Genomic DNA, 15,589 nt, shown 5'->3' on the forward strand with positions numbered 1-15,589 from the left:
GAAAAGTACAAATCAGGAGTTTTCTTCAGTGCAATCCCATGTATTTATGCAGAATGCACATGGAACCCGTTTTTGTTGAAAACAGTAAAAATCTGTAAGAACAGGAGGGTTTTTGAAGACAGCTCTCACACAGCCATGTGTCTCAGCAGATGCATTTGGCAGCAGTCACCCAGGAAAGCCTCAAACTGCTGGGCCCTGCAAGCAGCTTGTGCTCATGAGCATTGATTTCCATTGTCTCTGGCAACCTTAATCCAAACTCCATTTCGCCTCCTTCTTCTATTCAGCCCGAAAGAATAACTAACATGCCAATCAATTTTATTTTCTGTCCACAGAAGGCATGACTGACAGAAGCCAGCATCACTTTCCAGCAAGACAGTGTTTTTATAGCAACTTGCTGAAAGCCCTTACGTACTAATAAAACTGGAAATTTATTTAAAGAAAGATATGCCTGAAGATTGTGTCTGCATTGATTTTTTTCCTTGTCTCATTTCCTTAATTTACCAAAAAGGTTTACTTTATTTACCTGTGGAGGAAATAAAAACAATTCATTCTGTATGTGAATGTAATAGTGTTCAGTGACAAGGCTTCTTACTTCAGGAAATCCAATCCTTGTTCTCCTGGATGCGTTCTTTGTGTTTTCCTCTATTCTTTCTCATACAACAGAGCATTAGTACTGACAGAGAAAAAGGAAATTGCACTATGAAGCCTTTTCATAAGCATTATTTTTCTTCCCACTAAATGATCACAAGAGAGAGGTTGCGCTGCAGTTGTTTGGATCTGTTTGTGAGGATTGCTTTTAATTAAGTAATGATACCCAGTTTTACAAGGCAGTTATCCAATCCTTGTATTGAAACCTCTACTGGACCCCTGCAATCAAGGAACTCGACAGAATAACGTTTTCTTTTGCCTTTTTCCTCACCCGCTCCCACATCTCTGTTTTAAAGTACTTTTATTATGAACTTGTATTTCGCAAACATTCAGACTAGCGTAGCTTAGTCCACACGAACACCAATCACCCAAAATCCATGCCTGTGACATCTGCCATCTGTCAGGCGGCTTCCCTTCCCACGGGAGGAGCGCTCGGTAGGTCGGCGTGTCGCTCCGGGAAGCCTGGCGGTGGGATTTGGGGACAAATCCATGGGGGGGGCAGAGCTCAGAGCTCCCGCGCCACCCCGCCTGGCCCCGCCCCTCCGCCGAGCCCCGCCCATTCCCAAGCCCCGCCCACGGACCCGCCCCCCTCGCGCCTGCTGGGCGGGGCCTCCCGCCGCCGCCGCGTCCCTCCCTCCCATTGGCGGCGGGGCCTGCGCGTGAGCGGCGGCGCGTGACGTAGGAGGAAGAAGCCGCCATTAGGGGCAGCGGGGCCGCGGCCGCGGAGCAGGTTCGGCTGCCGTGTCTCTCCCTCGCCTCCCTCGCCGCGCCGGTGCTGGTGCTGGTGCTCCCCGTCCCCGCCAGCCCCCTCCCGCTCCTCGCGGGCTCCCGTCCCCGTGGGCGGCGGCGGCGCCGCGGCGCGGCCCGTTGATGTGAGGCGCGGCTCGGCGGCGGGGCGCGGATGGCGGCGGGGGCCGGCGCGGCGGCCGGGGGCCGCAGCTTCTCCTTCAAGGTGGTGCTGCTCGGGGAGGGCTGCGTGGGGAAAACCTCGCTGGTGCTGCGCTACTGCGAGAACAAGTTCAACGACAAGCACATCACCACGCTGCAGGTGCGGGCCGGGCGGGGCGCGGCCGTGTGGGATCCCGCGGTTGTTCTCCCCGCGCACCTGGCGCTGCCGGCGGTGCCTTGCTTACAGCTCAGCGGCGGCGCAGGCACCCGCGCCCCTCGCTAGTGGTGTGTCCTGCCGAGTTCGCTGGAAGCCAGTTTTCTCCTTCTGTTCACGCCTCGCATCTAAGCTTTCAGTGTTTTAAGGCCTCTTTTCTATTTTGCATACTAACTGCTCCGTTTTTTCCAGTTATGTATGTGAGTGTCTTCGTTTGAGTCTTGGGGAAGTATGATGCCAAAGTAATGTTATTGTAGTCATTGTTAGTGGACTGATGACTAAGTGTTTCATGTGTGCTGCGTTTCTTTTAATCATGGGCTTCCTGGTGTTCTGAAATACTAACACTAGCACTAGCTAAACGTTCCTGTTTAAGGAGAACAGCTTTCACAAAATGGTTTATGAGATTAAGGCTTATGATTTAATAACGGGGAAGAGTCTTAAGGCTTAACTGCTTGTCGTGACAGCTCCCTGAATTTTGGCTGGATTCTCAGTAGTGCTGTCTGCTATAATATAAAGAACTACAAAGTGATGTTCCACTGATGAAATGTGACAGGGTGCCTGCTTGAAAGTAATGTTTTTGTTTCACGACTTGCTAGTTAGTGATGGATGGTATGTAATCAACTGCTTCTATTGTACACCGTCTCAGAAAACATGTTTTGAAGTTCGTGTTGTGAGTGATATATGAAGTCTTTCAGGATGTCAGCTTGCATAGGTGGAAGTGTGGATTTAATATATACTACTCTTAATTTTTCTTTTTTAAATAAAGAAATGAACCCTGCCACTTGGTGGACCCGTAGTGGGTTTTGAACTAATTTTGAGTTTCTTGAAGTACAGAAGAAATAATAGGTAATGCCAAAAAAAAAAAAAGCTTTAAGGTAGTTAAGTGCTATTCCCACGCCTTTTGGGGGAAGTTCTTGAGTTGTGTATCTCAGGTGTAATTAATAGTGAAGTTTTCCCTTTAAACCAAAGAAGCATTATAGATGCACTAGAAACAATACAGGGAATGTTTCATAAACAGACAGTGTTGTTCCATTTTTGCTGTGAACAGGTAAAAAGAATATGTTTTAGACTTTGTTATCCTGTGTGCATACTCAGCTTTTGGGTTAATCTATTGGCAGGTTTAGCAGGCAGGGTATTTATAGGGAGCTAGTTGTAGCTGTCATGCCACAGAGGTAATTGATATTTGGTGTGCCACAGAGATGACTGGTAGCTTCTAGTCAGAGGTGCAGCAGAAGCATAGCATTGAGTGAACAATCAGTTAAAGTGCATCAGACTGATCATGTGTAGCTGAATTCTTATATCTCATGTTGCAAGAGTAGGTCTGAGTAGATTATGTGATGAAGATTGATTGTTGTTGGGGGTTTTCGTGGTTTTTTTTTTTTTGTTCTTTAAATCTGTAGTGGAAAACCAAAACTTGTAAGTGAAAACAAGGTTGGAATACAGACTTGGGTCACAAATATCATAAAATGCACCTTTAAGTTGCTCCAAAGTGCTGATAGAAAAATATGTGTCGGTAGAGTGGCTCAAGAGCTTTTGGTTTTGGCTGTCTAGAGAGAGGGGTGTATACAGGAGTGGAAGCACGTGTTTGCGGTTCCTGCTGAGATTTTGTTTCTCCTGTGTAACCAAGTTTGTGGTTGCTACCTGTGTCTTTTAACCGACTGCATGTTTCTCAAGTTGTTTGGTTTTCTGTGCTGAGCCTCCTTGGCCACATATGCATCTTGCTGATTCTAAAATACAATGTTAATTGCTGTTGAATCTTACTGTGCATCATGTGCACTTTTAAAGTAATATCTTTATTTTTATTTCTCTACATATTACAGTTCTAGAACAAAATTGAAGTAAATTCTTCCACTATTAAATGGGAAAATAAGTTAATACTAAGATGAAGAGAAACTAGTATATCTGATTAAGCAATGAAATAACATATTTGCAAAGCATTTTTTTTTAAGGTTAAAGGCTTAATCTGATAAGGTTGCTTTGTTTCATGGCAGCAGTTCAAAGTATTGCACCAAATTCCTTTTGTTCCAATAAAGCCAAAATTAGATAAATACTTTGCTCCTGGTCCAGCGAAGGAGTGACAGTGATGAATCACATGAAAAGATCACTAGATATTGAGACAAGAAGCTCTCCATCCACAATGTTCTCCAACTTAAGAAAATATTGCATAGTGCTTTATTCCAATATGTTTGCTACAAAAGGGTGGTGAGACTGTAGCCTTCTAGAAACTTCATTTAGTCATGTTATTCTACTGATGTTATCTGTGTATACCCAAATAGGAAAGTTTCATTTGTGCTAGTAACAGAAGACTTTGACTAAAAGGGAGCAGTTTCTCCTCTCTCCACACTCCCCTTCTCTCAGTGCTGACTGGAGTGCACTGGAATCTCCTTTGATTTCGGAGGCTGCTGGGATGTGTTGCTGTAGTTGTGTTGGCATCAAGTCACGTACTTAAAATATTGATGATGTGCAGGTTGAAGTTAGGGTAGCTACTGATTCACACAAGAAAACATCTAGTTAAAATGTTGTGAAAAAGCTGATGCAGGAAAAGTAGGGATTTTTGCATGCAATGAATGTAGTTCAGAACCTGTTGTCAGACCTAGTGGGACAGTTAGAAGTGGTTCCCGTTGTCTGAAATATTGAAGTCAATGCTTTCATCCAGATCTAATAATTATAAGATATAACTTGATATCAAGTGAACTGTGCTGGAATTATTCCAGTAATAAACTGACTATCAAGCAATTTTTTAATTAAGTAGATACTTTTTTATTATTTAAAGATAAATTATTTAAAACCAACTTCTGAATAGTGCTCTCTTAAATGTGTGGAGAATTGCAAAATATCCAACCCAAGAGAGCTGCTGTTGTGGTTCTAATCATAGAGTTCCTGATTGCTTTGATGGACTTGCATAACTTGGAAAAGCTGTGTTTGCTATCAAGGTAGCTGGGGTGACTGGAAGATGACATAAGGAGGTTCAGTGCTATATGCAGTGTTTGTATGCCTGACCTGCTTCTGTTGAAGATGAAGCAGTCAAGGGCAGGTGCCACACACCTGTTTTTGGTCAGTGACTTTCAGGAGAATCTCTTCCAGCTGGGTCTTCCTTGTGTTCTACTCAAGCCCCTTTATCAGCTCCTAGCAGGGCCTGGTGGGCATGTGAAACTGAACTCATAGAAGAAGGAATTAAAAGAAAGAAAATATTTCCTACAGCCACATCAGAAGACTGAAATTTTAGCTCTTATAATTGCATTATCCTTTTCTAAGTGCCTAAGTATACTTCAGACCAGTCATAAGACAGCAGAGTCAAAATATGAAAATTAGAAGCTTACTTCAAAGAGTTGTTTGAAATTACTTATCTTTGATTTAACTGTGGGCCTGTATATTTGAGTTTTTGAAAGTCCAAGTAAAAACGAACTGTCACAGTAATTAAAATAATATGGAAAGGAGTTACTGATTGTAAATCAAGTCACAACTCAGACTTGAAACTGCACTACTCAATTCAGTAAATTTTTGGGAGATTAGAGAAAATGTTGAAGCTTCTATGTGTAATTACCTAATGCACTGTAGACTGTTTTGATTTCAAAGGCTTTGGCTTTGAAACTTGGCAAACTTTAGAATCTTGGCTACTGATTTTTTTCCTCTAAACTGTCTCAAATCAGAAAGTAAGGCTCTTATGTGTTGGGTTCTCTCAGATTTCCAAAAATTGCGTAGTTCTGCTGTTCACTTGATTTTCCCCCCCCCCCCCACTAACCTCAGACTAGTTGGGGAGGGGTATGTGTGTGTTAAAAGATTAAAAGATATTAGTTGGTTTGTCTCTGGCATGTTTGCCACTATGGATGTAAAATGTGTTTTATTGAATGTAAATGCACAAAACTTACCCATACCTACCAATTAATGAGTAGAGCCTGCTAACTGTATTCTTCAAGTAAATGAGCAAAATCAAGAAGGATGAATCATTAAATCTCTATCATAGTATTGATGGTTTCTTGCAGCATAATCAAAAAGCTTTCAGCTCATTACCAAACATGACTGCTTCAAATGCCAGGTTCCAATCTTATCAGACAAACCTGCTTGTAATCAGGGTACCTGACAGGGGACACTGTCTGTCCTTTTTTGATTACAGGCCTAAGACTTTAAGTAGACTAAAACTTAATTATTACAAATTCATCAAGTTTTAATGCAGAGAGCAAGTACAATAGCCCAGTGCTAAATACCCTTGCTGCAGTTGCCTGTGGTTATGGATATTCTTGCAGGAGATACTAAAAGGCCTTACTTGCATGTAGGAGTCTTCCTGTACTGGGATATATAGCAAATGGAATAATCTCTATCTTAGTGATAGAAGACAATATTTCTGTCAAAAGCCATAGTACCTGAAGGGCAGGTTATCCTAAAGCAAAGCTTACCTGTGTAGATAAACCTACTTTAGTTTTTGCTGTGTCAGATAGGAAATACACTTGTGCTACTAATTGGGTCAGTGTCTAAAGCTACAATGATACAGCTTTGTGGACACTGAGCTCTCTGGGTTTTTAACTATAAATCCCCTTTCTGTGAAAGATTTTTCTGCTCAGAAATTGATTCTCAAACAGTCATGTGGAATTCACATCAACTAAGCAGGTTTGGGTTGTTGGTGTATTGACAAAAAGCAACAGTGCTCTTCCTGTTTCCAAAGGAAAAGAAGAGCTTTTCCTTTGAGATTTGCAGTAGTATATTGAGTACTGTAGTACAGCAAATCAATAGAATATTGTCAGGTAAGCTTGATTCATTGTGCCTAACAGTATTTTCTCTCCATGTGGCTCAAGTGTTGGTGAATTAAAACTTCTGAAGTTGCCTCTAAGCTTTTCGCCTCTAAATTGTGGTGTAGTAGAACAAACTGTGAAGCCTACTGATGAATTAATTCTCAGGGGCAGCTGTTTGAAAGCCATCAACTACTTTCTGTAGAGCTTTTAATTAAAGAATGAAAAGTTTTCTGATGTTGAAGATTTGCTGCTCTTCTGTTAAGCTGTTTGTTGCAGGTTGGTTAGAGGGTTAAATCCATTTAATGTGCTGTCTGGAAGTTTTTCCAGACTTTTGACTTATGTCCCCTCACTGTAGACTGAGGGGGTAGTGTAGTGTTAATGCTTTAGTTATGTTGAACACAAGGGTTGTAGTGATTAGTTCTTTGCTATCTGCTCTTGGAAAGTCTCTGAGTGTTTTTCTTCTGGTCTGTTCTCTCTCTGTGTCTGTTCTGTTCATCAGACTTTGTGGAAAGCTTTGGGGGAAGGTAAAACTTAGATTGAAAGGTTTTCTTTTTAACCATCTCACCTTAGGTCATACTGATGTCAGAGTCAATGTTAGGAAGTAGCTGAAGAGAAGGAGCTGCTGTAGCAACCGAATGTTGGATGACTTTAACTGTAATACAGGCAGTACTCCAGAAAGACACTTTTGACAGCAGTTTAGGCTGGGGTAAATTGAACTGTTGTGGTCTTCTGGGTGCTTACTGGTTCCTTGTGTAGTTAAGCAGGAAGCTCGTTCAAGCAGCTTGTCTGGCCCATGATACTTTCAACATGTGACACTTGATTCTGTGGCAGAGCAGTGCTCGTACAGAGGACTCCTCTTGAGCTGCTACAATCCAGCCTAAAATAATCTGTGATGAATGTACAATAAAATACCACTGAGTACTTGTTTCAACCCAAATGCAAGTTGAGGGAAAACTGAACGGAAAACTGACTATAATTTCAGGCAGCAGACTAAAGTTAGCCCGTGGCAACGGAATTGTTTGATATTAACATATTACTGATAGTCTTTAGAATGTGGGCAGCAGGTTCTTAATGCATCAACACCTTCAGGCCCTGTTCTGGTCCCTTAAACTTGGATTAAATTATATTCCCTTCTTAGCCATCAAATAACAGACTTTGTAACAGAGGTGGTGTTTGAAAATGCACATCATGCAAGCTTGGAGAAAAGCATATCTATGCAAGTTACTGAAATTAGTCTAACCTTGCAATGTGCTCTGGTCCTGTAAAACATTTCCAGAAGTTAAAGTAGTGGAATTCTAAAGCAGTTTGTATGCTTATTCTGAGGCTTTTCAGCTCAAACAGAAACACAGAACCAAAAAATAGATGGGGGTAAGTTGTGGGCACACTTCAGTAAAAAAAAACCAAAAAGGAAAAGATACAGACAAGGAAACTTGTGAAGTACTAATGTTCCAAGTTATTTAGTGATAAATTCAAACTATTGTTTATGGTTCTAGTACCTTACTAATAGTGAACTACTTTGCCTAATTCCTGCAGATTAAGAATCCTGTTAGGCTGGTTCCTACCCAAACATTACATACTCTTGTGAAATGCTTTGAGTTCAGCTTAGATTTATCAGTGTTGTGAATTCAGATACTTTCCATACCACTCATCCTTCCCAAATAATTCAAAACAACAGCAAAAAGATGTAGTAAATGATTGTCTTAACCCAAATTTATTTAGAATAGACTGCTGGCAAACTGTAGGGAAATGACTAACTGGCTTAGTATTGACTTAGCCTTGTTGCTTACAGAGTCTTTCAATCTAGAAATTTGTCTTTTATTGATTCTGATGTTTTTATTAATAAGTTATTCTGAAGTCAAATTATGTGTTTGGTGTGTAAAACTTAACTCTAATCTATTTTGCTTTCCAGGCATCTTTCCTTACAAAGAAGCTAAATATTGGTGGGAAAAGAGTAAACCTTGCAATATGGGTATGTTTACGTTCCTATTTTTTTTTCCCCTTAGCTACATAGAATATTTCTGAACAAAAGCTGCTTAGGCTTACTGTATCTCAAATGTTTGCTACTTCTTAGTAAAGTAACATTTCTAAGTATTTGGAGTTCCTTAAGTATTGTTTGCTTTGTCTTAAATGCTAACAAGTGTATTTTAAATGCAGGATACAGCAGGTCAAGAAAGATTTCATGCATTGGGGCCTATCTACTACAGGGACTCCAATGGCGCTATTCTAGTATATGATATAACAGATGAAGACTCTTTTCAGAAGGTAATGGATAGCTTTTATGTCTGAGATGTAAACTGGTTGAAAGATAATCTGTCGTGTAAACAGAGGTCTTCTGTTTTCAGCAATATATATTCTATTTGCAAATGTAGATCATGTAACGGAAGTATACACCTTATTAGTACTCTTTTGAAGGCTGACTTCCCTGCTAGCAGGGTTGTTCAGAGACACCAAAGAATTAGCACTGTTGGTTAGAGCATGGTCCTAATAATGCCAAAGTTGTGGGTTTGATCCCTGTATGGACCAATCATTTAACAGCTGGACTTCATGATCCTTGTGATCTTACAACTCAGAATATTCTGTAATGTAGCTGTGCAAGTTACCTGTGGCATGCTATAAACACAAACCTGTAGTGTTCTCATGGTATGCCATACTGATCCTCACTATATAAACCAAATTACTAAAATGTGTTAAGTGACATGACCTTTTACAGATTTGAGAACTCTAAAATTGCAGTATGTCATAGTGGAAAATTATTTTCTCTGTGATAAGTTATTTGTTCTTCAAATCCTCATCAAAACATGAAATTCGATGGCTAGTTATTTTATGGCTATATTAGTTGATCAATTTGATCAGGTGAGTTTTTCCCACCCTGTGTCAAATCTATGGTACCACTCTATAGGATGTTTCAGCTGAAAACTGGTGACACTCTTGTCTAAGCAAGTCGTCTCTGACTAGCTTTTGGTAAAACCAGTTGGACTTCTGTGTGGACAGAAGTAAGAAATTGGTTGTATGGGCAAGGCTTGGGTTAGCAGTGATAGAAATAGTAAGGGTACAGTTCCACAACAGTTTAATTTAAATCTGGTGTGGGGCAAGTAAAGCACTTGTGCTAGCAGTTAAACACTTGTCCCCACCTGCAGAATGGTGATGACTTGTGAATCATACTTCAACTTGTGCCTTTTCATGCTGAGCCTTACTTAGTGAAACCCTGTAATACCAAAACACTTAAATGTGCAGAGAAAAAGGCTAATTTACAGAAGTTATTGCAGAAGTACAACTGTATCATGTAGCCAAACTTTAGATTCTTGAAGTGATTGCCTCTCTTGACAATTATTCCCTTAAAATAGCAGTTTCTAAGGCAGTGCAGTGATCATACAACTTTCAAAGCATAACAGATACCTTACCATCAGCTGACTTGACATGCTTGTCCCATCTGTTATAATCTAAGCTGAAAAATTCAGTTCAGATGCGTCCATCTTTGAAGAACCCTTTGTGATTTGTCAGTAAGTGCCTCTTGATAAAAGATCTCATGCCTGATCTAAAGTGGCCCATGCAGTGAACTTTTGTTCTTTGGAGTGGGGCTAACATGAGTGTGGTGAGTTATATTTCTGGAGTAATTGAACCATTTTATCTAAGTCATTTGCTCTTAATGTCACCTGTGAAGTAAAACTTGCTGAGCAAGAGCCATGTGTATCCATCTAAAGAATATTTTTCCATCTATGTTGCTCTAAACATGTTTGCTTCTTGTGTAGAGTAGATGGTTGATGAAGGAAATGGGATGGTTCTGCATTGCCTAAGTTAATAGTATATCATGTGAAAACAAACTAATCTCTGTTCTTTTTTGCAGGTAAAAAACTGGGTTAAGGAATTAAGAAAAATGTTGGGAAATGAAATCTGTTTATGTATAGTAGGTAAGTCTTTTTCAACATGACTGAATTGGAAACATCTGTTTTGATTAATAGCATCTTTGAAATGCTGCTTTGACAGCTTGTGCATGTAAAGGGGTAAAGCTTAAGTTAGGTATTTAAAATTAAACTGGAACTAAAAGTTTCAGTTGATCCCATTGAGGAAAATAAGAGCTTGATTGAAAAAGTAAGTTGTTTAATGATGCGCTATCAGAAGTGCATGGTACATACACCTGAAGACTGTAGTTTAACAAAAAAAAGCATGTTATCCTTCTTTCAAATCCTCAAACTTGTGGATTTTACTTCTCAGTGGCATAGACTAGGTGCTTGTCTGTTCTCATAATTAAAGTTGCAGATTGGAGTGAGTCTTAAAGCTTGGGTATTTCAATGCAAATGGAATGCAACAAATGCTGGGTTTGGATTTAAATCTGATCTAATTATTAAAACAGTTTAATGAGATTAGATATGTGGACATTCTATAAAAATTATCTCTGCAGCACAAGGAAGGTGCTAATAAATTACAAAAGAAAAGCAAAAGGCTGAATTGGGTGCCTTATATGGAGGCATTTAGCTGTCCTGATCTCTCTAGTAGATGAAGATGAAGTAGCACTTCATCTTCATTGCCTGTAAATGCTTGTGTGAAAGGAAATTATAAAATTGTATTGTGCTTGAAATTGAGACCTGTGTAAGAGCAAGTCTTTACTGGGACAGCTTGGGAAAATGGAGTACCACGATTACATGTCTGTTTTCTTTTTGGGTATTTTTGGAGTAGAAAGACTTAAAAGATTAACTTGTTTCCAACAGGTAACAAAATAGACTTGGAAAAAGAGAGACATGTTTCAGTGCAAGAAGCAGAAACGTAAGTCACGCCAATTACTAATAGAAACAGTCATTGCAGAATTATGCTGGAGTAATAAACTCGTGATGCTGTTAACACAGCAGCCAGCTAGGCACTGCTGGCTTATGCGTGCCAGTTGTTGAGTGTTCTGTTAGTATCTGAGTCACAGGGTATCCTGGCTGACCAAACTGTAGCTTTAGAGTTGCATGTGAAGGAATTTCTGAATTTCTGAAATTTTCTGAATTTCATCTAGTGTGTTGCATCAGTCCTGGCAGTTTTAAACACATAACTCCTTTCTTTGTATTAAATCAGCTTGTGTAGGTTAACTGTAAAGTCAGAAAAAACCTCTTGTGATCATCTTATTCCTTCATGTCAAGTGGCTTAGAAAGATTGAGTCCTTCACTACAATGAAGTTCCATATCTGCATTTCTACAGGTATGCTGAATCTGTTGGAGCAAAACATTATCATACGTCAGCTAAACAGAACAAAGGAATTGAAGAACTGTTTCTTGACCTTTGCAAAAGTAGGTATTATCTAGTTTGTTGCTAAAGAGCTCATTCATAAAATGCTCTAGGCTTCAGCAATGCTTTTAAGGTCATTTAGAAAAGCTTTAGTGTAAACTACTACTTAAAACTGACTTAATTTCAGTCTGTTTCAAGCCACTTGTGTAACAGCTCTGGAAGCTTGATGAATGGATGCTTACAATATTGCAAATTCATGCTGTTTTCCAAAAATATGTCATTTGTTGGAACACCAACTGCTGTTCCACTGACCATGCTTAAGTAGTAAACCAAATCAAAATTAATGTTACTGGTCTCACCATTGCTTGCTTCAAGTCCTCTGTTTCAACTGCTTTCAAAAATCTTCTTAAATTATGTCAATTACCGATCATAAACTCAAAGCTTTAATGATGCAAATTTTACACAACAATCTAAACAAATGGTCAAGATCATAGTTTGTGGGATGAAATGTAACACAAGCAAGTCACTCTATTAGTTGTGTTTCTGTGATAAAAATCTAAGGAAAACATCCGCATTTCTGAAGAGTTGGTTGGTTGGGGATTTTTTGGCAGGGTGGAGTTTCTTGTTCAGTTTTTTTTTTTTTTAACAGTGCTAATGATATGGATGGGTAAATCTAGCTTTTGAAGTTGCTAACTCCAGGACACTTGAGAATCTCAGAAGTCTCCCTTAGTTACCAGGAGCTGCTAAATGTTTGGTGCTTTAGAAAAAAAATTTTTATGTTCTTGAAGCTATGCCATGTGATACCCAAGTACTTAGTTCTGCATAACAAATAGGAGAACCACTCTTGCTGAACTTTGTGCCTATAGTTCAGATAGATTAAGATAGCAGAGTCTTACGTAAAAATGCAGTGCAATGTCATCTAATACACTTCTTTCTTTACAGGAATGATAGAAACTGCTCAAGTGGATGAAAGAGCAAGAGGCAATGGCTCCAGTCAGTCAGGAATAGCAAGGCGAGGTGTACAGATCATTGATGATGAGCCACAAGTACAGAGCAGTGGAGGGTGCTGTTCTTCTGGATAACTATAAAACTGTGCATCACTGCCCTCTCAATATGAAGACTGCCATATTCCAAGTCACACATTCTTTACCAATGGAGTAATAGAATTAACAGTATTTAAAAATAATCACATGTAACACTGCAGAGACCTTAAGTGCTAAACTAGTGGCGTCTGTGACCAGAGAATTGGCGTTTTCTACAGTGGTTAACAAAGCAATTACCAATGGCCTTTTTACATATTTTTCTTTAATGAGGAATAATATGCATGTAGAAAAGACCTACTTAAAGGCTTCATTTATATTCTTTTAAATCAGATCATTATTTAATAACTTATATACATTGTTGTTGGAATGGTATACGTTTTTGCAGCTCTTTGTATTTTGTGGTAGATGGAATTGTATCACTTCTAAAATGCAAATTGATTTTTTTTTTTGATTAGCAGATATCTGAAGTAATATTTTTGCAGGGCCTCCACAAGCCTATAACTCAACTACTTTGATATATTCTGTTCATCTGTATGCCAAGCTGATAAAATACATTGTAAATTACATATTAAATATTTTATCTGCTTTTACAGTTGCAGGTGCAGAAATATGTACATCAGTCTTGTCAGTGATTGTGGAGTTAATAAGTCAGTGAAAGATGCAAGCTTTTCATATGTATTGTTGAATTGCTCATTCTATTCCCCTACCTGAAAACAGCTTTGTTTTCGGTACATCCATAGCTACAGCAATTCTTTAATCCATTTCTGGCAAGCAGCAGTATTTAGAGTATCCCCTTACTGGAAGAGAATGCTTCTGTAGACTGTTGTTTGACTCCCAGCTAAAACAGTTGGTGCATGCACATACCTTGCCTCTGCAGTTACTTTGTCCTCTCAGAAGATCCCCAGAAAGTCAAAGCAACTTAAGCCCTCATCTGTCTGGTAGCCAGTAAACCAGATGCATGGGAAACTCTTTAGCTGCTTTAATACATTTGTTTCTAAAGACAGCATTATAAACTATTCATGAGCATATTTTTTTCCTGCAGGGTTTGTGTGAACAATTAATTGGCATTAACTAGAACTGCTTCTAATTTGGAGTGATTAAATTGAAGATGTGAAACTTGCCAGATGTAGCTGTAACTTTGGGGAGTCTAGGCAGAATTGAACTTATTCCTGACTTGCTCTTTCTCCTGTAAAACATTTTGAGAAAGCCCACTTAAGTTTCAGGAGGAGGGTTTTCAGAAAAAAATGTGTAAACTACTATCACAAAAGAACACAAATGGTGGTAGCTGAAAGTTCAAAATGTTTTGTGCTCTGACTTTTTTACTTAAGTTGTCATGCTTGGAAAAACAGTAAAGGTGATGTCTATGACAAAGTAGAATATCCTTGGCATTCCTTTTTCTGAAAGGTAGACTTAGTATTGCATATGAATGCACTGAATGGTGTGGGTATGTTCTGATACACAAAAAGAGTAGTAGTAATGAATTAGTCTGTGTAAGAGAAGTGTGCTGTCTTCAATCTGATTTTTATCTTCTCTGAAATAATAGCTAGCTTTGATACAGACTTTTCCTGGTGCATTTTTTCCCTTTTGCCTTAACTGTGGTGTAGATACTTTTTCTTAGACTACCATTGCTGTGCTCTTCTGACATGTTTGTATGCATGATGGAGAAAGGTGGTCTGTTTATGCTAGTGAAGATAAAGTTTCTCAGCTGTGCAGAGCTTTGGTGTGAATCTAAAATCCGTGATTTTATGTGTCTATATGTAGCAACACTGTTAACATTCACATGTCTAACAGTGAGCTTTGTCAAAGTTGGAAACCAGGTCAGTTTGATCTAACACTGGTATCTGATAATCAGCTTTGTAAGTGACACAGTATTGATACAAAGAATGAAATTGGCAAGTCTTGATGTTCAAGAATGGAATCTCCTCAGGAGTTTTCAAATTTTTTTTTTTCAAATTCACTCTTCTCTGTCTCTGCAAATAAAACCCCAAACAGCCCAACTTCAATTAGAATCAGTTGAAGTAGTGTGTGGAATGTATCTTTCTGCCTGCAGCTAAAGAGTTTTTAGTGTATTCTGTGGTAGGGGCATCCTATATGAATTCTGGCAATTACCAAACTAACAAAGGCATGTTGATACTAGTCTCTTACAGTACCTGAAGTCTATTGCAGAATTAAAACTATTACTACTGAAAACCTAGAGGGGGATAAAGAAGTCTACAATTTTGTAATACTAAAAAGGTTCTGGTTGCTATTAGCAAAATATTTTTCAAAATAAATTCTCGTTACTTTTCTTACTTAAGCTACAACATAAAAAATATTCACTGGAAACTTTCCTGTCTAAGCTGTGGTTTGGTTGGACATTATTTATTAAACTTAAAACCTGTGTTTTTCAGGGTATCATTATAGAACTTAACAAAAGTATAGCTTCGTGAAGTCAGGGAAGCTGGTTTTCAAGACAGAGGTGAAAACATGATGAATTGTTTAGAGTGATGTTTAGACTGATTAACATAAGATTTCAGCTATTCATTGTTAGCAGACAAAATACAACAGTTCCAGGAAAAAGCATCTTTGTCAAAGATACTGAGATTGTTCTTTGCACTTGATATGGAAAACCAAGCTATTTGTGTTCTTCTGTATATTTGAGCAAGATCTTACTCAAGTGAGCTGGTGTTACTAGCTTGGTGTTACTAATCTAGATTGCCTGGTTTGTATGTCTGAAGGAGAACTGTTTTCTTGTTGCAGACTTCTGTGGCTGTAAACAAGTAGGCTATTTTTCATTCTTTTGAGAAGTGAAAGAAGACAAGGCTCTCTGTCTTTAGAAAGTACCTCTATTGTGGGACAGATAGAATCAGCCAGACACCCGCTAAAGC

General features: G+C 39.0%; 1 protein-coding gene across 1 annotated transcript; it reads left to right on the top strand.

Annotated features, from left to right (window-relative positions):
• The first annotated feature begins 1,324 nt into the window (after window positions 1-1,324).
• Window positions 1,325-14,436, top strand: RAB21 (RAB21, member RAS oncogene family). The gene is made up of 7 exons (XM_085045047.1): window positions 1,325-1,696; window positions 8,387-8,446; window positions 8,632-8,739; window positions 10,322-10,385; window positions 11,184-11,238; window positions 11,653-11,741; window positions 12,622-14,436. The coding sequence occupies exons 1-7, from the start codon at window positions 1,550-1,552 to the stop codon at window positions 12,759-12,761; spliced, it is 663 nt and encodes a 220-aa protein (XP_084901173.1). The 5' UTR covers window positions 1,325-1,549; the 3' UTR covers window positions 12,762-14,436.
• The last annotated feature ends 1,153 nt before the right edge of the window (window positions 14,437-15,589 follow it).

Source organism: Lichenostomus cassidix, chromosome 1Aa, assembly GCF_008360975.1.
Source record: "Lichenostomus cassidix isolate B80296 chromosome 1Aa, HeHo_3.0, whole genome shotgun sequence".
In the NCBI taxonomy this organism is placed as follows: Eukaryota; Metazoa; Chordata; class Aves; order Passeriformes; family Meliphagidae; genus Lichenostomus; species Lichenostomus cassidix.

Bases quoted from the DNA above. Each gene is read 5' to 3' on its own strand.
- RAB21 (XM_085045047.1), top strand. From the start codon at position 1,550: ATGGCGGCGGGGGCCGGCGCGGCGGCCGGGGGCCGCAGCTTCTCCTTC. The intron at 8,447-8,631 runs GTATGTTTACGT...TTTTAAATGCAG, and splicing joins GAGTAAACCTTGCAATATGG to GATACAGCAGGTCAAGAAAG. The intron at 11,239-11,652 runs GTAAGTCACGCC...GCATTTCTACAG, and splicing joins TCAGTGCAAGAAGCAGAAAC to GTATGCTGAATCTGTTGGAG.